This window comes from Pteropus alecto, unplaced genomic scaffold, assembly GCF_000325575.1.
Source record: "Pteropus alecto unplaced genomic scaffold, ASM32557v1 scaffold155, whole genome shotgun sequence".
NCBI classification, from domain to species: domain Eukaryota; kingdom Metazoa; phylum Chordata; class Mammalia; order Chiroptera; family Pteropodidae; genus Pteropus; species Pteropus alecto.
The window spans coordinates 7,913,563-7,937,613 of NW_006438113.1; the positions used below are offsets into that span (position 1 = coordinate 7,913,563).

Sequence of the window (24,051 nt, forward strand, 5' to 3'; positions counted from 1 at the left end):
CACAAATAACTTTTCTGTACCCACTCCAATTCAGACCCATTTCGAGGCCCTAGGTGTACCGTGGTAAACACAATAGCATGCTGCCTCTCCTCCTGGACTCGTGGTCTAGTGAGAGACACCTGCATTAAACAAAGAAAGCCCCAAATATCTGTGAAATTAAAACTGCAGAGAATCTGACAAACAAAGCAAATGGGTTGGTGTGAGAAAGAAGAACAAAGGGGCCCTAATTTAGACTGAGCCATCTGTCAAAACCATGCCCATCCTTTAAGGCTCGGCAGAAATCCCACCTCCTTCATGAAATCAGCCTGTTCCACAAAGACTCTCCTGCCATTTAACAGCCTCAATCATGCTCTATCTTCCTCTCCAGTGTCAATCATACCTTTATTTAGTTTTGGGCACTTGTCTTATTTTCCCTGATAGCTATTCACCTCCTAGAAGGAGAGGATGTATTTTATTGTCTGAGAACCTGCTGTGAGCACTCCTCAGTGGCACACAAAGACATTGTTGTTGAATGACTAAATGAATATAGGACTTAATTCCTAACCCCAGAGACCCCCCTAAAGGGATGCAGCAGATCTCTTTGATGAGCCCACAGGCTCCACCGCTAGTTGGCTGAGGGTCAGCACACTGGCTATGTGACTATGGCAAGTACTTTGACTTTTCTGTGCCTCTGAGTCCTCATTTGCAGGATGGGAGATGTTAGTTGTTATCGAAAGGATAAAAAGGGTACAGGTACATTGTTTGGATTCATACTCGGCCATAGTGATTTGTGAATTAGTATTAGTGTACCAGATACATCTAATGTCTCACAAAGTCCTCACAACCCCCCTGCAAAGCATTTATTATTATTTTTGTCTTATAGCTCTGAAACCTGAAGTTTCAAAGGTTTTACTGACCTGCTGCTGTTTGTATGGCAAATTAGATTTTAATACAAAACATAACTAACGTAAAATGAGGCAAATCTGCAAACCAGAACTGTTTATCCCCTATGACAGCATGCCATTCACCTGGCTAGCCTAATTCTCAACTCCATAGTCAAGGCTGAGATATGGATGTTCTAGAATTCTACTCTCCTGGCCAAAGACTAACATGTCTTCATGGATGGACCAGGACATTGAAATTAGATGATGGCCTTGGAAGGGATGAGGGAGGGAATTCTTAGCTTCTGGGGATGGGACGCAGGGTCCTGTCTCAAAGAATCAGATCCTTCTCTTATTTTTTAAGAGCCTTGGGGTGGAAGAAGGCATTCCGAAAGTCCCATGATCCTGTTGTGGCAGGAAACATGGCCTCGGCCTACCTGTAAAACATCGGAAGGGTTTCAAGTTCATACCAACTCCTTGTGAGCAGCCAGCCCTGGGTTGGTTGACATGGTTTTGAGATGCAAGGAAGGCATTTGGTTACTTCTGTTTTTTTCTTCATGTAGCTTCAGAGCTTGAGAACAAAGAGTCCCCATCTCCTGGTGTCCCCTTTGTCACCATCAACAATGACAAGCTGTGTCCATATTTCCTTTTTGGCTCCTTCCTAAGATATTAGGCATATAGCTATGTCTGCCTCTTTTGAGAATAAAAATTATACCTCTAATTTTTCCAGAAGGAGAGGTGTATAATTTGTGACTAAAACCAGCATGTTCAGACTGTGAAAATATATGCTACAAAGCCATTTCTATATCAATTAGAGAAGACATTTCTAGCCCAGACCAGAGGAGAAGAAACTTTGTGACTGAGAAGCACCTTGCGAGTCTCCTGGTAGGAAATGGGACCGCTGGAGTCGGGATGTGGGAAGGCCAAGTCTCCTCAATTTACTCATTGACTTTTTTTTTAGACAAAAAATAATCACATGCTTTTTGCCAAAACCAGCCCCAGGGCAGGAATCCAACAAAACATCATACTAATTAGGTAATCTAATTTCCAAAGAGAGACCTGAGCTCAAACACTCACCAGCTAGTGGTGATGTAGGGATGACGCAAGGATCAGAGAGCTGAGACAAGTCGTTCCCTTGAAGTTCACATGGACATCCAACAAGGTTAAGGCCTGGCTAGAGCTGTGTGTGTGTGACTCTTATATCTGTGATGATGAGAAACACCCCGTCTGGGGGAAAGGATGCTATAAACTAGGTGGCTGAAAATAACAGAAATTTATTCTTTCACAGTTCTGGAGGCTCATAGTCCAAAATCAGGAATTGCAGGGCCATGCTCCTTCTGAAACCCATACGGGAGAATCCTTCCTTGTCTCTTCCTAGCTTTTGGCGGTGTCTGTCCACTCTTGGTGTTCCTTGGCTTGCAGCTGCATCACCCTAGCCTCTTCCTCTGTTGTCACATGGCCGTCTTTCTGCGTCTCTGTCTTCACATGGTGTTCTCTCCCTGTGTTCCTCTCTCTTCTCTTGTAAGGACATCAGTGATATTGGATTAAAGGCTCACTTGATTACATCTGCAAAGATTCTAAGTAAATGATATTCATATGTACTGGGGCTTAAGACTTAAAACATAACTTTTGAGGAACACCGTGCAACCCATTACCTTGCCTTGCCCTAATGCTGGAGGGATGGGTCAGGGTTTCTTCTTCTAGTGTGAAGAAGTGGACAGTTGGGGTTTTCCTGGGGGATCGGGTCCTTGGAAGGAGGAGGAATCCTCAGCTGGAGGACTTGGCCTGGAAGGTCCTTTTTTTCAGATCAGTGTTTCTCAGAGTGGGGTCTCCAGACTAGCAGCATCAGCATCAATGGAGAACATGTGAGAAATGTGAAATTTTAGGCCATACCTCAGATTGACTGAATCAGAAACTCTGGGGTGGGGCCCAGCAGTCTGTTTTAAAAAGGCTTTTAGGTGATTAGGATGCTCACTATAGCTCTGAGACCCTTTCTGAGTTCTTTTGTCCTCAAGGCAGTGCTTTCTAATGGGGTTGCCTGTGGATTCTAGTAAATGTTCTGGGTTAAAGAGGAAGTTCTTTGGCCAGGTGAGTTTGGGAAGCACCGTATTGGTCTAAATCAAACAAGTTACTTGACCAAAGGACAGTTCCGATCTTTTGATATACTTAATGCACTGAATGTTGAAAATTTCCAGGAAGGGAACAGTAGTATCTCCTATTTTCATTGATAAGAACTGTGTTTGTGTGTGTGTGTGTGTGTGTGTGTGTGTGTGTGTGTGTGTGTGTGTAACATCTCATTGGACTGGTGTTCTGCAGAGTACATACCGGGAAACCCTGCTCTTGTCCATCAAGGCATTCAACGAATTTTTATGAATCACCAGGCCTGGTGCTGGGGGAATACATCAGTGAACAAGACATAGTTTCTCTCTCATGGAACTTATAACCTAGTGCTGGAGCTGGCAAACTAAGGGCCGCGGGCCAAGTCTGGCCTGCCATCTGTTTTTGTATAGCCTGTGAGCTAAGAATGGTTTCACATTTTTTAAATAGTTGAAAAAAATTTAAATGAAGGCTATTTCATGAAATGTGAAACTTACATGAAATTCAAATTTCAGTGTCCATAAATAAAATTTTATTGGAACACAACCGCTCTCATTTGTTTACATATTGTCTGTAGCCACTTTTGCTCTATGACAGAATTGAGTCATTACTACAGAGACCATATGGCATAGAGCCTACAGAGCCTAAATTGTTTACTCTCTGACCCTTTACAGAAACCTTGGTCTAGTGATGCCAAGAGGTGCTGAACAAATATTTGTAGGTACCTTGAGTGTTATGGAGGAGGAGTGCAAGGACCAGATGGCTGGGGGCTTTACTTACCGATGGTGACAGTAGAGAGGGAAGGGGCATTAGGGAAGGCTTTCTGGAGAAGGATCGTAAGGATGAGTAGAAAGTCTGGAATATGACTGGATGGAGAAGGCTGATACAGGCAAAGGAGATAGTACATGTAATTCGTTGAGTCAGAAAAGAGGACCACTCATTGAAGGGATGAAAGAAAGTCCAGTACGACTGGAGCATAAAGAAGGTGAGGCCAAGTGGTTCCACATGTGACCAGGTGCCAGGCAAAGGCCAGATCTGCAGCAGCACTTTTGAAGGCCATCCTGAGAGTTTTGAACTTTCCTCTGATTGCAGCAGGGAGTCATGGAAGAGTTTAGGCATAGATATTGCATGATAGGTCTAAACTTTGTGAAGACTCTCTGGCTTCAGTGTGGAGAATGGGTAGGGGACTGGAGCCAGAGTGGATACCGTGCAAATAATTATGAAGTGTAGTAATCAGCTGGGGGAGAAAAAGAGAGGATGGAGAGAAGTGAGTGAATTTGAAGTGTAAAGGCTCTCTGTGATGCTCACCGTCCCTCCTGCCAGGCCTGTGTCCTCCTTGACCATCTGCGGATCATTAGAACATTGTTTCCTACGTGCTGGGCCTGCATCCTCTTGGGCCCTGATTTCTTAATAAACATTGATTGCTTGTTGCACACCCGCTACATATCCATTAGGCACAATGGTGGATGTAAATATGAGAAAAGCCTATATCCTATAGATATGAGAATTGATAAGGTCCAGTTTTTGATCTCAAGATTCTTAGCTGGAGGAGTGATGGATATATCTATAGTGCTTGAATGTAATGAGGGCTAACTACTAGAGAAACAAGTAATTCTCTGAGGGGACAGAGAGGAAGTGTAGAGTGAACACCACTGGGAGATGTTCATTCTAGTTAAGAGATCTGAAGAGGCTTCATGGTGGAGGCAGCTTTTAAATTGTGTCTTGAAGGACATGTCAGATTTAGAAAGGAGGGGAGTGGTAATTAATCCAACATGAACAAAATGATGGACTTGTGACAGCCTGAGGTGTGTGCAGGAGAGCGGCGTGGCTGGAATGAGTGGTAGTGATGGCTTGCGGAGGGTGAAGAGGCGGTCCTGGGGCTCCCGAGCAGGTTTGGTAACTTGACTCAGACTCCTGATTGCTTAATGTCCCTGACACCTTATTCCAGGCTGTGCCAAGATCATGTGTAGCTCTCAGGAGTGGACAGGCAGGGCAGTGGAAGGCTCACAGTTTCTCTGATGGACAGGGCCCTGCCTACCTCATTTCATGACCTCCCAAGGCAGGTACAAAGCATGAAACACAACCTCTGCCCGTGATCTTAAGCCGGATCAACAGCAAACTATTATATCAACAAGTGCTCTTTGGGTTTCTAGCCCATTGATCCTATGACTATATCTAATCATTTCTGACCTCTGCTTCGACTTCCTCTTTCTGGCTGGTGCCTGGCACCTGACTGTGCCCTGAGACTAATAACTTATAATGAGTTTTTTTCTGGTTCTTGGTTCTGTTGTTCAGGGCTGTGAACAACAGGGTTATTTCTGTCATCCTGTGCCAGAAGGTACTAAATAAATGTGGGTGATGATGATGGGTCCCTTAAAAACAATTTGGTTGATCTATTTTTAAAGGTCTTTTTGGAAATAGTGAAATAAAACAACTATACAGAAAAACATATAAAATATAAAAGTACAAAATAGTGAACAATCATGAGAAAATCCATGTAAGCACCCACTGGCTCAAGAAACACAGTATCGCCAGTATCCCTAGAAGCTTCCTCATGTGTCTCCTCTCCTTGGCGGGTTTCTCACATTTGAAGTATCCATGCTTAGAAATCTTAGCAACAACCATCTTTGTCAAGCTTCTGGTCAGAAAAGCAGCTGCAGAAGGAGAAGGAAAACAGAGATGGAATTCAGGCAACGACCTGACCTTTTTTCCAGAACTGCCCACACAAAGGAGGTCCCATCTCCATGAGGGCCTGAGGCAACCTGACAGTTGTTATGGAAACCTGGGGCATGCAGGATACCGGGTCAGGTGATGACCACAGTGTGCAGACTGGAGCCCCTGTCCTGCAGGGCCCTTCTCACTGTAGTCGTTAGAGCCTCGTAATAAGAAACTTCTGAGATTTAAAAGAAGCTTCTCATCTCACATTACCTTCCTCCTGGTGCCCACCTGGTGTGCTCGCTCTCAGCACGGGAGATGGAGCACTGATGGAGGGAGAGAGTGTTTCTCTTTTTTTTTTTTTTTTAGGAGATATTGCAGGTCCTCAAGTGAGAATACAGCAGAACTAAGAACAGTTCAGTAATAGTTCATTAGTAAACATGACATTTGGGTTGCCGACCTTTTTTCAAACTGCATTTTCAAATGATTATCTTGGGCCACCCTTTGGTTAGAGTCTATATTTGTGGAACGAGGCTAGTCTGAATAGGCAAAAGGGGAGAAATAATCTTTATTAGAAGAGAAGGGTAAAATGCTTTTTTTGCCCTCTCTTCCAGGAGAAAGGTGTGTGTCTTTCAAGATTTCAGTAGTCGAATCACTTCCTCCAGTTTCTCTTCAGTAATTTATACTGGGTGTATCGCAACTAGATTTGCAAATTCAGGAAATTGGGAGGAAGAGAGGGTTACTGTAGGGAGAGAGGCCCCTGTGTATGCAAGTGTGTGGACCTTTCGGCTTCCTGTTGGCTTGTTTTCTATATCTGACTTCATCGTTGGGCTGGACCTGCCACTTTGTCAAGAGTGCCCTCCTGACTGAGGTCCGGAGATGGAGAAAGGGTGTGGGTGCCCCTAAGGTAGCGAGCCAAGGCGTCCAGACACTCGGTGTGCTCTGTCTGGGTGGAAAACCTCATCTGAAGCCAGACTGAATCACACCAGTTTCTAAGACATTCCTCAACCATGTTAGGCAAAAGAGTCCCCTGCTGACCAGCTGGGATAGAAGGAAACCTGATATAATTTTGGAAAAACCTTCGAGAAAGAAGGTTCTCACAGCTGCTGAGCCTCCTGATGTCCAGAGTTGGAGGGGTCCCAGGCCACAGAGAGGAGGTTGATGGGCTCAGGGGTGCCAAAGAGAGGGCTGAGGCTTTGCAGTGCCGGCGTGGCGGAGGTAGTGGGGAGGCTTGCCATTCCTAACTCCCCTCAGGGATCTAGAAAGAGAAGGAGAAGTAGTTGTTCCAACCTGGTAGAAATACAAGTCCCCTTCCCTCTCCCCAGGCTGTCGAATTTGTTATTTCACATTAACAGCCCATCCAGATTCTTGTATTTGGCTGCTGTGTTGGAAACCTAGATACAAACTAGAGTGGTAGGACCCCAGGTACATAGAGGCTAAGGTTAGGGAGCTCAGTCAGGCCTCCCAAAGAGTCCCAAAGAGAGTGGGGTGCAGAACCAGAGCCTGGGGAGACAGGCAGCTCTGTGGAGCTCCAGAGATCTGCGCCTGGGCCCCCACACTGGGTGACTGACCATTCACGTGGCTCTGTCCTGAGTGCGTCAGTATGCCTGGTAACCTGGCCATCTTCCTGCCTGCTGAGGTTTGTCTGACTTGCTAGGTTTCCTGAATGGCGGGTCATTGGGATGACCTAATTTTGACAACTCTTTTGACCTGAAGCCAAATCCCATTCAAGTTCAGAAACGGAAGCAGTAGAAAAATGTTCAGTTGGTGAGGTCTATAGGCGTTCACTGGATTAGATCCTAAATCATGGTGGAAATTTTCCTGTAACGGGACAAATCCTTTTGTAAACAAGAATATTTATCTTTTTTTGACTGATGTGTCTGGTGAGGCATGTCCGTCTCGTAAGTCCCAGGACATCTGATCTTGTTTGGAATATGGCATTTGTATATGAACATGTAGCTGCACTGAGGAACAGCAGTTTGGGAGCTAGCACTCAGCTCAAACTTCAAGTCATGGAAACTGGCCTTATTTAGCCAGGATGTCAGTGGTACCCAGGAAAGGGTTGGTTTTCCAGTTCCTACTGAGCAGAGTTTTAGTTTATTCATTCAGCATATATATATTAATCACTTGCTTTATGCCAAACACTCTGGGTCTAAAAAATGGGGCATTGACTCCAAGGAGCTTTCAGGCTAATTGGGGCAATGACATGCATGGATAAAAAGATGACTAAGGCTGCCAGGCTGTCCCTGTCCATTGTTGAATGAGGGAAACAGATTGTGGGCACTGGAATTAGGGCGGGGAGAGCTGGGGGGGAGGGGGGTTATTGTCAGGGAGAGGACTTCAGTGGACCCCTGGGATTTGATTAAAGAGATTTGGGTGGAGAGCAATGGAGAGGGTATCCTAGGAGTATGAAAAGCTGGCACAAAGGTGTAGAGGTCAGAAGGACCAAGGCACATCAGAGAAATCTTGTGAGAAAGCAGGCTCTGTGAGGAGTGGGGAGGGTAGACTGCAGGCCTGAAGACCAAACCTGGAGGAGTTTGTGTACTATGGTATGGACAGTGGGACTGGGGCGGATTTTTGAGATTCCAGAAAATATGAGCAGAGTGAAAACAAATCAGAAGAAAACAAAGAAACAATAGCAACGACAAAAACAGAATCTATTCAATTATTTTTTTTATCACACCATTAAGTCACCACTACATGCTGGGCACTGTTCCAGGCTCTGAGGATATGCAGTAAGCCAAGGCCCTGTCCCACTCTAGTGGAGACTGATGGAGAATAAACATCCCCGTATGAGGTCAGGCAGGTAGTGGTAAGCCTTGTGAGGAAATAGCAGCTGTGATGGATGAAAGTGGTCTATTTCATTTGGGGCATTGAGCTGTGACTTAGATTGTTCACAAGTTACCTTTTTACTCCACGGTCCTTCTCAATGTTGACTTGGAAGGTAATATTCAACCACAAACATTTCATCCCACCTGCTATCCCCTGGCAAATTCTTTTTCCACTTGCCCTCTGAATGATGGTTTGGGGCCACAGCAATAATTGCACTGTTTCTAGGGAGACTGTTTAGGTTCTGTGCATTTCTGGCTGTAGTGGTAGTGAGGCTGAGGACTCAGGACCCTGCAGTATGGCCCTGAGCCCTGAAAACTAAGGCATTTCCTTCTCTCTTGGGCTCTGGGCCATTGCAAGCTGAGCTGTTAGAGCCCTGAAAGACCTTGTCTCTGTCCCTTGGGCCCTACCTTCCCTGGCCCCAAGGCTGTCTCTGATTGGTGTGCCACACTCTGGGGTCCACGTAGTGGGACTTGGCCACTATGAGAATGGCCTCTCTGGGCCTTAATTTCCCATTTTCAGAGTGAGGACCAGGTGAGTGGTTCCTAGACTGTCCTGGCATACTCAATTAAACTTTAAAAACCATAGAGATTATCAAAGTGTTGCCAGCTTTTTATTTTGACAAGCAAGGACATAGAAAAGAAACTGTAAAATGCCAGCTCTATCATCGTCATTTCATTAAAAGGGCATATTCTTACCCAGCAAAGGAGTAGTGACATAAAGTCAGAGAAAAGGACAGTTCTTCCCTGGAGAAGAGTGTTGGCTGTCTTTCGCTGACACACATACATTGTGCTGCTTCTTTTCATTTCCAGAGTCCATCCTGGAGCAGTGCTGCTTCATGGCCCCAAATGTAGGGACCACAGGACCAGAGAGCCATGAGCCAGCCTTGCAGCATCTTTTGCTGTAGAGAATGAGACCCTACCTGGGCCAGATCCTCTTCCTGATCCACAGAGGTGGCAATGGGCTCCCTTCCTGCTTCTGCTTCTTCTCTTTTGACCCTTCCACTGTCTCTCTCAGCAACTCCTATCCTCAGGAGCTGGGAGAAGGTAGACGAGAATAAGAGCCCATCGCCTCTGACTGGATGAGCTGGTACCTCAAGCATCTGAATTCATGGTTGACTAGCATTCACTTGTTCCTCAACCATGTTTACATCTTTGTTTTGATTCAGTTTGCCTTTTTCTCCACTAACTTGAGTCGTAAAAGTTATGGCTATGGAATGGAGATTTCTGCCCTCTTTTGTGAAAATGAAAGTTTTGGAAAATGAAAGTCTCAGTTATCCATGTCCAATTTGTCTTGACCAGAAACCAAATTAGGCCTCCACTTTGGTGAAGTTGGTAGAGATTATGCTTGCTGTCTGGAAAATATGGCTTTATATCCCTATCAGCTCTTTATTTGCTATAGGCCCTTGGGTAGGTCGGTTTTCAAGGTCATACAAGTGCATGGTCTGGCACTTAGCTAATAATAACAACTATTTGCTGAGCCCTCGCCATGTGATTTGCACTCATCATCATGGTTGATTCTTACAGATACTCTTAGAGGAAAGTATTTGTAAGCCCACTTTTCCATTGAGGAAACTGAGGCTAGCATGAAGAGGAGCGACTTGCTCCAGATTGCACAGCTAGTAAGACGGGAAGCCAGGAATCAGACTTGGGATCTCAGATAATGTTTTTGCTTCTTGTGCTGTCTCTCGGCCTCATGGGCCTCTACATAGTCTCTGTATGAACAAGCTGCGTTCCTACCCTTCTTCGACCCTAGGCTCTTCCTTTCTGAAGGAAGGGAATCAGGCTGCACAAGTTCTAAGGTCCCTTGCAGCTCCGACTGCTATAGCTCTGTGACTCTGAGATTTATTTCATTTAAAACAAACAAACAAACATTTTTTAGGGGGTTGAGTGTGCTCTTTGAAACAAGAAGTTACTCTAGATTGCCTTTCCATGAAGCGCGAGGTTCTTCCTACAAGGAAAAGGGATTGATGGTGAGCTTCATGGGCCTCTGTGGGATTTGGAAGGTGACTGTGCTTATCATAGGCCTTCAGAGAGCCTCAGTGCCTCAGCTGCTCATCTTTAAAATGGAGATAACAGTGCTTAACTTGCTATATTGTTAACAGGATTAACCAAGATAACACAAGGCATTCAGAAAATTACATCTGGTATTAATCCATCTGAACTTCTGGCCCTGCCTCAGACTTGCCTGGTGTGATTATATGTTATTCCTTAACTAGAAAACAAATGAGTTTTTTGCCTTCTGACTGGGTCACTGTAATGGTTTTCGTGTTTGGGCAGCTCCTGCGCTGTTCTCCTGGGGCAGGTCAGGCTTCCGGGCAGGCTAGCAGCAAAGCCACGTCTTTGCAGGTGAGCAGGGTGACATGAACCCCGCCCAGGTTGCTCTGGCTGAGGGATCAGAGTTGAGGTCTCTGCTAATTCAATTGCAAGTCTCTAAGGCTCAGTTAGTGAATTCTGGATTGTCAGTTCTATGTTCCCACTTTTTAAAGCTAATTGAAGGAGAAGATCATTATTTTGCAACGTGGTTTATTGATTGAGATGTATGCAGTCGTCCTGAAAGTTTGAGGTTGACTTATTAATTTTAAGCAACAAATGTGGCCATTTGAGAACACATCCCACACAGGACATTATGTCTGATGGGTCATTCTATTCCCAGGTTGGAACCCACTTCTCTAGGCCATTTCTCCAGCTCCTTATCCGTATGTGGCTGATTATAGCCAGATTTAGATGTCTGTACTACAAAATTTTATCAGTGAGAAGCCCATAGGGTATAAGATGATTGTTTCAGTGGTAGTAATAAGCAGAATTTTCTAAGGAGATCCCGCTCTTCTTTGTACATTTTACCTATCCCAAGGCAGCATGGAATAGAAGAAAAATACAGCCTTTCATCTTAGAATAGACTGGATTTAAATTTCAGCTCTGCCACTTACAAGATGAGTGATCTTGGAAATTACCCAACGTCTCTGGGCCTCATGACATTCCTATCTTGAAGGCTTGTCGTGAGGATTAAAAGATGGTGTAAAACCACCAGGTAGAAGAATTTCTTGAGGGATAGCCAATGCCTTCAGGCCACAGGAGACTCGTGAGCATCTTGGAGCGTGGCCCTGGGAGGAGTCCAAAGGACTCCCGTCCACCCCCAGGATTTCACACCACTGGACATGTATAAGGTCAGGCCAGACAGAACCTTGGGGAACGTTTACACTGCCCCTTTGAATTTGAGACAAGGAAACCTGAGGCACAGAAATGGTAAGTGACTTGTTAAAGGTCACATGACCTTTTTTGGCTGTCACTTTTTTCTCCCACAAAGACTGATGAAGAGCAGTTGTTCACACACGGCTCAGGGCTCAGGGCACTCCTAGCAGTGAGAATCTTAAGAGGCCTGTGATGAAGTATCGCATGAGATGCAGTAAACTCCGATGATTTTCCAACATCCCGAAGCAATTGGCTTTGTCTGAGCTTCTTTTTAAGCTCCTGTGGCCTGAATCTGTGGACACTGTGCTCCTTTCCTGGGTTTGTGGGCCATAGTTAGCAAGAGTGGTACTGCTGGTTAAGTTCATCTGGCACAAACATGGAGCCCCCTGCCTAAGTGGGGTCCTGGGATGTAGATAGGGAGGCTGCAAGGTGCAAGGGTGGCTCTGACCTGCCACGGAAAGGTTGGATAACTGGAACTTCCCAAGGGCAGAAACCAGCTGTGCCAGCCCCTCCCTCCGGGCTGGCTCCTGTGCTGCCCTGTTTCCCCGGCCCCTGGGTGTCAGAGTGACCACTTCCTCCTTCCCTCCCTCCCTCCTCAGAACTCTCACATGAAAATCCCAGCTGGTGGTGCCCACATTATGCTTTATTTGCTTGAGCTGCTTTAGGTAATCGGCCTAATCCCTAATACACAGGATTATCGGTACCTGGGAGGATCTCATTGCTGGGCCACCCGCCCAGGATGTGAAAGAGGCTTCTGGGAGGATTTCCTCTTGGCCCGTTTGGCAGGAGTGGGGATGGCTGGGAGAGCCTTCTCCGGCATTTAGGCCTGGCAAAGACTGGGGCGGTGACCTGCACAGAGGCACTGGAAGCCCCATGGGTGTATAGGTATTGAAGTTTAGGCATTTCTGGATTTTAGGCCAAACTGTGCCACAGAGTGTCATAATTATTGCCATGAAATAAAGCATCTTTTAAAAGCAAAACAGGCCTATGGATTTTTACTCAGTGGATTTTAAACTTTCTTTCTTCAGGAAACTCCTTCACTCAGAGGCAGTCTTTAATAGGTAGAAACTGCACAATGCTGAGATGGTTTGATTGTCATGGAGGCCAGAGACTTTGCCTCCTCTGCCTTCCCTTGGTAACCCCCTGAGGCACCTCGCGGAACACGTACTCTGGACTCCAAGGAACAGAAAGCTGTGGGTTTAACACACTGTTCCTTCTCGTTTCCCAGATGAGGACTTTGCTCAGAGAGGGTAGGTGGCTGGCCAAGGCCAAACAGCCTGTCCCTGACAGAGCTGAAGACGGAGTGCAGGCTTTCTGACTTTGGGTCCAGAGCTCTTCACCCTGCCACCATCCCTCTAACAGGAGAGAAAGGCTCCTTCTGCTTTGTTCTAAGCTGAGGGCAGCCACATGCAGGGCAGCTGGGTCATTTTTGACAGATGAAAGGGGGCAGACAGAGGCAGGGGAGGCTGCTGAGGGATGGGGTGAGGGTGGGGCTTCTAGGCAGATCGAAGGAATAAACCTCAGAAGCAGAATCCGTCAATTCAGGCTCAGGAGAAATGGCTTTCTGATGTCAACCAGGGAAATTTGAGGATGAAATGGGCCTGTGAGACACAAGGAGAGGAGAGATGGAGATTTCCTGGGTCTTCCTTCCACCATAGCCCTCCGGGAGTTGAGCACCCAGGAAGCGTCCCATGGTACTAAGGCCCTGGGCAGAGGGTCCAGGCATGGACTTTCAGGGATAGAAGTGTTCCGGGCCCCTACTCTGTCCCAGAGGGATTAGGGGAGGCAGTTCCTATCAGACCCTCAGGACCACAGGGCCGAGCGGCCAGGCCGCACAACACCCTCCACACCTTCACCCCGAGGACGCGGATGCACCGAGGGATCAGAATCATCTCCTTTGGCAGCATCTGCATAATGAACCTTGGTGCTTAGCAGGAGGACTTCACAGCCTGTCAACCCGGCCGTGTTCATTTCCGACTCAATGCTCTGCTCCATGAAGGATGATTTATGGTTCTGAGCTGGTTCTTGGCTGAGAGAGGAACCGTGTCCCTCTGTCCTTGATTTAACGCCCTCTCAAAGCATGGTGACCTTGAAGAAGGGCCTCTATGATATATGCAATACCCAGACTTAGTGGGGTGAATTGAGTGCTGAAGACGATAATAAACCTTTCATGGGTGCTTTGCAGCAGCTCATCATCCTTCCACATACATTATCCCATTTGCTCCTCACACTGTCCCCAGGAGGTCATCAGGACAGGTACTTGTCTTTTTCTGGTGTTAGATAGCTGGGTTTAAATTCCAGCTGTTTTCCTGGGCCAGCTACTTACTCCCTCATCTAACATACCTTATAGAGTTACTGTGATGATGCCCTAAAGTAGCCAGTTATTATTATCATTTGCACTTATTAGTAATTGTATGTACTTTAGGTGTCATGCATGCCAGGAATTGACTTCCCATATGCTGCAGCTCTCCTTTCCTCCCTCCCTTCCTTCCTACCTTTTATTAAGATGTGTCTAGTGCTTACTCTGAGCTCATAATGTCAATGTTGAGGATACAGCAGTGAACAAGAGACAAAAATTCTTTCTTCATGGAGCTTACAGGCAATAAAAGATGGTTAAAGTATGCAGACTAGCAGATGGTGGTATAAATACGCTGAGGAGGCCTAGAGCATAGGAGAATGATCAGGGTAGGGTGGCTGTCATTTCAGTTTGGTAGGCAGGGAAGCACTCACTAATAAGGTGTCGAAGACCCAAGTAAGGCAAGGGAGCAGCCGTGTGGCTATCTGGGGCCGGGGGAGCAGCCAGTGCATCAGCCTTGAGATAGGAGTGGGCCTGGAAAGTTCTGGCAGCACAAGAGGGCTGATGTGGCTGGAGTGAGTGAGTGAGAGAATGGGCGACTCGTAGGATGATGGCAGGAGTGGGGCAGATTGGGTGGACAGACTGCATGAAGTCTATGACTTGTCCTTTGAGTGGGACGAGAAACCATGGAAGATGCTGGTATGGCAGTGACATGATTCGACTTATATTTTAAAGAGTAGTTTTCCTCCCAGATGATCACTGCTTAAGCAACTTCCCAGACGTGGGATGAGGAGTCAGTGTCTGAAAAATTGAGATGTAATTAAACCCAAGACAGACTTGTTATCTGGGGATAGCCTCAGCAGTGAGCAGTGAGCAGTGAGGGAACTCTGGAATCCTCCTGCTGGTTGCTCCCCATCCCTGCTGCAGTTACCCAGCAGGTGTGGTGCCCAGGGTGGCCTTGGCACCTGGGTTGGCCTGACAGTTGCCGGTGAGAGCATACCTGGGGTGTGCGAGCCTAGCTGGGTGGGGCCAGGTGTAATGGCAGCTCACAGGGAGGGTGTGGCTAGCACGGCGGACCATCTGGCCGGACTTGGCAATTTCAACATCTTGTTGGGGCTCAGGGAGATAACCAGGGCACTGCCCTGCAGGGTACAGCTGGGTGGGGATCCGAGAGTTGACCTGCATGCTCTACAAGGCCTGGCTTTGGGGTCCAGGACCCTTTTCTGCAGAGCAGCACTGCTTTCTGTTTAGAACCAGATGACAGCAAGGTCACCATCACTCACCTCCATTAGGAAGAGGGCACTTCAAGAAAGAGCTGGACTCCACCGTACCAGATTACAAGGCTATATTCATTACTGTCTACAGAAGAGGCTTTGAGAAATGAAATGACATGTCCAAGGACATCCAGAAAAGCTGGACCTGGATATGGGTATCTTTCCATTCTCAGAGCTTTTCCTACCACGCCATAGACCTGAAATTCCTCATATACTGGGTCTAATTCAAGAAAAACAGAAGACATGGACTGAATCTGAGGGCTGGAGTCTGTGGGCTGTGGGTCCTGGGATTAGAACGGGCTTGCTCTTGTGCTGGGCTGGGGCTGCTCCCACTGCTAGGGAAAGCTAGCCCTTTGAAGACAAAAAGGTTGTTCCCTCCATGGCCCCCACACTCAAACTCTGGATCAGGCTGAGTGGAGGCTTCTGGCTGTCCTAGGAACACATGGACTCCAGGTTGCAGGCTGGCGTGGCAGAGTGAACTGCCTGTGAGTGATGGGTTCCCTTGGCTAGATTTGAAGGAATCATCCAACTGAGGAAGTAACAAGAGATAAGGGAAATAGAGCCAGCTGGGGGTTTATGTCTTGGCTTGGGGTTACCTGGCTGGACTAGGTGGCACGGGTCATGTGGTTCCTCCTACCCCTGCAGGCCCTCAGTATTCTCATCTGTACAGGGAAGGGTGTTGGCAGCTAAACTGGTTGCTGAGGTTCCTTCTCAGGCTTTGGTCTTTGACCTTCAGGGAAAATGCCCCAAATCCAACAGATGTGTGCTCTGTATAGTGACTTCTGGGTGACTGTGGTCTGGTCAAGTCTTTGTCCACAGGAGACAGAGGAGTGGTAAGGCCCTCTGTGGCCATGTCAATAGGAAGCCACTGGGGAAAATCTCCTTAAAAAGAATGGGGAGAAGGCAAAAAAGGGTGACAGTGTAAGCCCAGGCCCAACCCTATGAGAGGTGGTCTGATGGGCAGGCAGTAGGAGAGAACTGCCAGCCACTCTGCTCTCTGGTGTCCCCCAGCCTCCTGTACCTGCACCCTCACCCTACAGCCCTCCCCACCCTCTGGTCTGGGCACTGTGATTAGATGTTGTCCTGTGTTATCCCTGGGAAGCAACTGTGGCTTGTTTTACACAAGACTCTGGTGAAGAGAGAGAGCATGGCTTGAGGGAGGAGTGACCTTCGAAGCAAGACTGAGCCCCTTTCTCAGGGGGTGCTATAGCAGGACCTCCACATTCCAGGATATCCACCCTGCCCTGCCCAGTCTCTCTTTTACCCTGTTCTTCCCTCTTCTACATCCTCCTTTCTCCTCCACTGCATCTTTTCTCTGCATTGGGAAGTGGGAGTTTGGGGATGGAGGATGCCCACTTTGCCATTCAGAACAAAGTGCTGTTCCCCCTGAAGCAGCATCCTGTGGGGCACAGAAGAATGAGCAGTATCTTGGGACCCAGGAGACAGCTTCTCTCTGGTCCTCAACTCCAATCAAAAGTTGATCTAATAGAGCTCAGAGTCAGAAGGGATCTAAATGGCCACTTGGTCCAGGTCTCACTCTGTGTAGGACTCTGCCCCAGTTGTCCTGGGAAGTGCCACGCAGCTCCTGCTGGAACCTCTCCTGAAGCTGGGGCACCTTACCTCTCAGGGTCATAGCCATTAGAACCTACACTCATTTATGCTTCATTCTGTAATTATTTATTAAGGTTTCACTCTGGGCCATTGTCCTCTCAGGGCTGTCAATTGATGCAGTGATGCATTTGTATCCTTGGAGGCAACCAGTCCTATCAATGGGTGCTCCATCTTGGCTGCTATAACTGCCGCGCACCAAGCACCATGCCAAGTGCTGTGCATTGCTCTTCTCACATGAGCTTTCCCACCACCTTATTGCATGCCTGTCCCTATTTTATATGAAGGAGGCCAAGACTTGGGAGCTAACATGCCCATGGGAGTCAGCTCGTCAGTGGTAGAGCAGACCTAAGCCCAGGTAGGCTCTCTGTGTCCAGCCCAAGCTCTTGGGCTCTGTGCCTTCCCCTGAGAAATACCTGCTCTCACTTGCCCTGTGTGTAAAAGGGGGATAATTCTACCTGCCTGTTGGATTTATTATAAGGTCTAGGCAAGATCATGCATAAAAACACTTAATTTGTAGTTTCTGACACCTGGTTTTGGATTGATAAATGATGGCCAATCACTATTATAATTCACTCTGGCCCTCACCGCTCCTTCCCCCGTGTGTCTCCAGCAAGGCCTCTGCCCCCTTTACTCTGAAGCATGGGGTTATAATCCCTGCTCTAGATGAGGGATGCGTTGGCCAGAGTGAGGTCAGAGGTGGAGACAGAGCACTAACCTGGCCCGCTGGCATCAAGCTTAGTAGAGCACCAGCTTCCTCACTCTCCCCGCCACTCCCCCCGTCCTGCCTCCCACGCGTGTAATTAAGCTTGCAACATCCAATGTAAGCAAATAATAACAAGGGCATTATCTCCCTTTGTCTGTGTTTTGCTTTGCCTATCATAAAGTAATTAAAATAATGAATGCCTTGTAAAACAATAGGTAAGAAGGCTGGCAAGAGAGCATTATCTGCCATATACTGCTTGTGCTGTGAATTATTGATGCATTGAAACCACTGTGACTGGAGAGGACTTCCTGCCTCCTAGCCATTTTTACGCTGACTCCCTCCTCCAGTGTTGGCCAGGTGGCTGGGAGCCTGAGCCTCCCCGAGTTGAGGAGCAGAGAGTTACCAGGCCCCCTGGCCATGGCCCTGTATCAGTTCAGAATGTCCCTGGGAGGCACTACTCTAAAGGAAACACCAGAGCCTCTGATGGGAGACCCTTCTCCCTGCCTTGACTTCTTCCCTTTCCATCCCTTGTTCTCTAGTTCTGAAATAAGCAGGTGGTTCTGTGCCTGGGAAAAGGAAGAGGCTGGGAAAGGCTGGATGTTAAGATCTGTGTCCCATTTCAGATCAGGGGAGTGATGATGATCAAGCCATGCCAGGATGATTAGGACCAGTGGCTCTCAAAGTAGGGTTCCCAGACCAGCAGCATCAGCATCACCTGAGAACTTAGACATGTAGGTCGGGGCTCGGGCCCAGCACCTTGTCTTAACAAGCCCTCCAGGTGGTTCTGATGCCTGCTCAAGTTTGAGAACCACTGCTAGAGTGTCAGTGGCTGAAAGAGAAGCAAGAGGCTGGAGGAATAATTAAGTGAACATGTATTATGTGCTGTTGGGCACTGTTTAATCCCCACAATGCCTATAGGCAGGCAACATTGCCCCATCTCATAGGGGAGGTCCCGCAGGGGCAGGAGAGCTGAATCTACACCTTCAGTTACTAAGGCTGCCTCTGGATCAGAGTCTCCTTTTCTTCTAGAGAACCCGTTTGTGCAGAGTCTCCACATAGCTGAGACTCGGGGTCCTACCAAGCCACTGAGATTGGCTTTAGGTGGCTTGGGCAGCGGGCTCCACAGATGTCAGCAGGCGGCCCCCAACCACACTGCCTGCAGCCTCCTCTTGAACTCTTCTATCTCCATAGGGCCCCACACACTTGGAAATAAGACATGAGCACCTGGTGTCGCTAGTGCTGCTTCTCTCTTCCCAGCTTCACTGGGTCAGAGGTGGCTGGAGGGGGAGAACCAGGCCTCAGGAGCAGCTTCCTGCCTGCCTGCAGGTCCCCAAGAGGATGACTCATCCAGTGCCTGCCAGCTCTCGTTTTCTCATTCTGCACCACTCTTATTCACTGCAGACAAAGATTTTCACTTCCGCTTTTGCTTTTCCCCCCTCACTCCAAGTCACAATGATCCTCAGGGTCAGTTTCCTTTGGAAGTTAATTCTAGTGTTTTAAATGATGAACATAATTTTGCTGGCATCTTTTAAAATATCTATATCTGCCAAAATAATCTCAGCGAGTATTTGAGTACAGGGCTCAGTTAAATTTAAATTTTAGATAAAAAAATGAGTGTGTTTTTAGTATAAGTATGGTTTGTGTAATATTTGGGGGTATAGTTACACTAAAAAAATTACTTTTTATTTGAAATTCAAAATTTCTGGGTGTCCTGTATTTTATTCAGCAATCCTAAGCTCAAGTTACATAGTCAGTGAGGAGCTGGTACTTATAACCCTATTCATTCCTTCATTCCTTCATTCCTTCATTCAAGTTTATTGAGCCAGCTGTATACCAGGCACTCTTTTAGGCTCTGGGGATATAGCATTTGGGGGAGGCAGATAGTATTTGAAATAAGTAAGTGAATTACAGAGTGTATTAGAGGTTTTAAATGCTATGGAGAAAAATAAGAAAGGCGATGCTGTTGGAGGGGTCGCTATAGGGTTGCAGTTTTAAAACAGTAGCTGGAGAAGGCTTCATTAAAAAGATGATATTTGAGCAAAGACTTGAGGGAGGTGAGGGCGCAAGCTGAGACTGTGTGGGACAAGACTATTCCAGGCAGAGGGCACATTGTGTGCAAAAGAGTACAGTTTAGGGCCCGATGTGGGGCTCAGTTATCGGATGATGTCAGCCTTGTTTCGTCGAGCATATTTCAAGCCACGAAGGGGAATTTATTGTCTCCTATAACCGAAGATGTTTGCTGTGGATCTCAGGCACAGCTGGATTCAGGTGTTGAAATGATGACATCAGTGTTCTGTCACTTCTGCTTTTCTCTGTGGTGCCTTCATTCTCAGGGAAGAATTTTCTTTTCTGCTCTTTCTGGCAAAAATCCCGGACTTGGGTGTGTATTGGGTTGGTGTGCGTCATGTGACTGTCCCTGGCCCCATCACTGAAGGCAGGGGCATGGAATGATATGGTTGACCAGTGTCAATTCCTGGGCCAGCGTGGGCGTATCAGTCCCTGTTGAACCATACAGATGGAGATGAGGAGATGGAGGCTTCCTTAAAGGGAAGATTGAGGGCTCCAGTGAGAAGGGCATGAAGGTTGGATAGGCAGAGACCCCACACAGGATGCTTTTCCTCCTGAGCTTTGTTTCTTTAGCAAAGGAAGAGAATAATCACATTTTTCTTTCTTTCATAAAGATATTTGAAGGAGAAAGAAGACTCTTTTTAAAAGATTTTAAAAAATGATCAAATCCATAATCTTTTCCTTCTCCCCTACCCCTGCACCTTCAAGCCAGCTCCCACCTTAAATGAGGACCCTTCCAGCTTTGATTTTTTTTGGATAGGTTGTGTCTTTAAAATCTACCTTGTCCCTAAGTCTCAATCCTTATTCTCTTTGTTGCCAGGAGGCCCAGAAGATTAACAATGGCTCAAGCCAGGCGGATGGCACTCTCAAGCCAGTGGACGAAAAAGAAGAGGCAGTGGCAGCCGAGGTCGGCTGGATGACTTCTGTGAAGGACTGGGCGGGGGTGATGATATCTGCCCAGACGCTGACCGGCAGAGTCCTGGTGAGTCCTCAACACCCTCCTCACAAGAGGATTCCTGTTCTTCGGTCCACAGTCACTTTGTTTATAGGGATGTCATGTTTTGTGGGGTCTTCTTTAGGCCACTGGCTATTGGGAGGTAGGATAAACAGAGTACTTATGTGTGGTCATGGAGGAGAGGCTGGGTTCAGGTACATCTAAGCCAGTGGTTTGTGGAGGGATTTGCAGAGCGGGCCAGCGTCTGGGGCTCAGAGGTTCTGCTGGGGAGGGACTTCTGAGTGTGTGTATATGTGTGCGTGAGCGTGTGTTGGCCATCTGGGGATGTTACTGTTGTCTTCTGGCCACTAAGCAGAGAGCCCCTTTGGGCAGTTTCCTAATCTCCTGCCTTGCGTGATCTGGATCCTCCTCACGGTTTAGATCCTCAATCATGCTGGTGAAACTTGTTGGCAGCTGATTTGAGGCTGTCTGGCCCTGTACTTAGATCATTGCTCCTCTGACCTTATGTCTGATGAGGCTGTCTCCTAGGCCCACCTGTAACCAAGGCTCATCCTGCCCCTTCTCTGTGCATTTCCTGCTTTCTCTCTGATCTGCTTATATAGAGCTTGGCTTCACTGATCTCCTGGTTCTTGGCAAGTATCATGGATAGTGACCAACCATCTCAGTTTGCATGGGATTGAGGGGTACTTGGGACTTCTCAGTGAGAGGCTGGGAAAGTTATGGACAAACAGGCACAGATTGGTCACTCTGGCCGGGGCATGCTTCTGCCATATGTGAGCCCTTCCAGGGATAGCCCTGCCCACTGGCTTTCTTGTATCTGTTCTGGGTCAAGAGTTTCTCTGAGAAGGATGTTGCATTACAAACGATTTCTTATGTTTCTGGAAGCTGTTTTGTATGGGCTGCCTTTCCTGGGCCTGAAGCTGGAGTTTGTTAAGGAGTCATTCGGCTCAGACAGAATGAGTGGGGACATCCTGATGGCTGGGTGGATTAAAGGTCATGTAGGGATGCTGGAAAATAGATATTATCACTCTCAACATTTAATGGCAAAAACTCAGTGAGGAGGTGACTGTAGATGTGGGGAGGTGGTGAAATTTCACCTGTTAGAATCCTTTTGGGGGAGAACTCTATATTTGGGACAAATATCTTACAAACAGCTTACAGGAAAGAATAAGACACCGAATGCTTGAATCACGAAGGTGGTAGCAAAGCAGCCTTCAAAAGGGACAGGGTTCTGTTACTTGAGGGGCCTGTCATGAGCTGAGCCTTCTGAAGAGTCTGAATATGAAGCTGTGGATGATGTCAATCGATAGCAAAATGAAAAGGGGAGAAATTAAAAGTCAGTGTTTTGGAGGAAGTGGAGAAACTGATGAGGCCATTTGCTGCAAGGAGGAAGACAAAAGAGGATAAACTGGGCAGTACTGGGTGTCTAATAAGGAATTGAAGGTGGCTTTCTGTGGATTCTGCTATGTAACCACCATCCTTATCCCTCAGAGTTTTCATTAAAGTCTCCATTGTTCTTTAGTGCTTGTACATGAGCAGATTCTGTGTGGGGAACTTAAAGAGGTTGAATTCTGGGTCTGGACATTTACTTGGGATGAAATGGAGGCAGTGCTTTCTCTACATGCGGTGGTGATGGTGGATCGGGAACAGCAGACAGTGTGATGGCACAAATATGCAACTTCTGTGGCTTCCATGTGGCCATTGCAGACAGTTTTAATTATCTTCATCAGCATCATCCAAGAGTTTACCGAGCACCGACTCAGAGCCAGGTGTTCTTTCTAGCCCTGTGGGAAACAAGGAGTGATCCTGATTCTATCACACGGTGGATGGAAGTTATTGAAGGAATGTCTGGAGGAGAAATGCTGTGAGTACAAGTATTGTGTGAATGTGCATTGGGTGGAAGAAGATGAGTTTGGAGAAGTTTGGGGACATCGAGAAAGCAGTCACAGTGAGGGAAGCCTTTGAGCTGAAACTTCTATTTCAGGATGGACCAAGCACACATTTGATGATAGAGATGATATAAAAAATAAAAACATACCCAAGCTTGAAAACAAGAAAGAGACTGCTTAGTGGGCCATCAGCTGTAAATAATATCTAATAAAAGAGAGAGCATTTCAGTTGAGCTTTGAAATGTGAAATAGGATCTTGACGTCAATGCAGAGGAAATCGTTCCAGAGTGAGGAACAGCTGGAACAGAGATGGGCCATGGTGTTGATGGAAAGAGGCTCCGGCTACGAACACAAAGGCACCCGAGGTTGAAGTAAGACTGGAAAGGTGGGCTGGAGACAGCTTGTCTGATTTTCAAACACTAAACAAGAGAATTTGGACTGAATTTTGTAGGAAATGAGATTTTTAAGAGGAGGGTATCATGATTGGTGGTTGTGTAGAGAAGGCTGGTAGACAAGTGGAGACCAAATTGGTGAAGCGGGAGCTTGAAGGTGCTAGGATCAGTTAGGATAGTGAGCTCCTGGCATCTCTGACAGGATGCAAAGAGATTCCTGCAGTGGACCTGGTGAGGGCAAAGCCTGAACTAAAACTGAACAGTGGGGTCCAGTAGGTGGATGTGGATGACACTGTGGAAATGGAATCACAGGCCAAGTGCACCCAATCCACCTTGATACTACTACTGACATTATCAAGAGCCTCTTGTGGGCCAGGCACTGGGTTAGACACTATATGTTATGATCAGGTTGAAGGGTAAGGACCATGTCCTATTTGTTTGTATCTCTCATTTTGCTGTTATGTTATAGGGGTTTGTTACAAGGAAGTCAGTCTTATCAATGAATTCGTTTCCAATTTAAAGTTGAGAAAACCAAGGCATAAGAAGGGCAACGACTTGCCTAAGAATATGTGGCCGCAAGTGACAGAACCAGACCAGTACCTGAATCCCTCTGGACTTTCTGTCTAGTGCTCTTTCTATGTCATTACTTCCCAGTCGAAGATAATGCCTCTTCTTTTCTAAGCCACTTCCAGCTGTCGCTTTGGCTGTGATATTTTGACTTTACCGTCTCTGAGCCAATTAGGTCCTAAGGCTACTTGGCTTGATTCTCTTAACATTTGTGTGGACAAGCACAGCCTGCCCAGGCCCCCTTGCCTGGGACTGCCCAGGATGCCAGCTGCTCTCTGAAGGACTCCCTGGAGAAAATCCTGCCTGGGTTGCTCTGACACACTCAGGTCCCACTGCACTGAAAGCAGCAATCTCAGAGTTCCAGAACAGGACTCTCCTTTAGGAAAAGGCATGTCCTTGTTCTGAGCAAGGAACAGATTTCTCATTGAGGTCTCAGTGTGCAAGAGAAAGCAGCTCTGCCTGTTCAGAAACCAAAGCTGTATTTGTCTTGAGCTGTTCAAATGTTTATCCTTCCAACAATGGGACTAAAGCAAGACTAGACACCCGGCTGTTCAGAGTTTCCCTTTTCAATTTTTAATTTGTTTTCCTTGACGCAGGGCTCAGAAGCTTAGCCTTCACATCTGGGCCCCTTTTTCACTTGTTCCATTGTCACAGGTGAGAGTCTC

The 24,051-nt window shown here is 47.0% G+C and overlaps 1 protein-coding gene across 5 annotated transcripts in view; it reads left to right on the forward strand.

Annotated features, from left to right (window-relative positions):
- The window catches only part of KCNMA1 (potassium calcium-activated channel subfamily M alpha 1), a 686,137-nt gene that overhangs the window by 183,904 nt on the left and 478,182 nt on the right, over window positions 1–24,051 (forward strand). For all 5 annotated transcript variants that reach the window (XM_025049379.1, XM_025049381.1, XM_025049380.1 and 2 more), the window contains exon 2: window positions 20,404–20,565. In XM_025049379.1, the coding sequence (XP_024905147.1) occupies window positions 20,404–20,565 (162 nt within the window). The remainder of the gene's footprint in view (window positions 1–20,403; window positions 20,566–24,051) is intronic.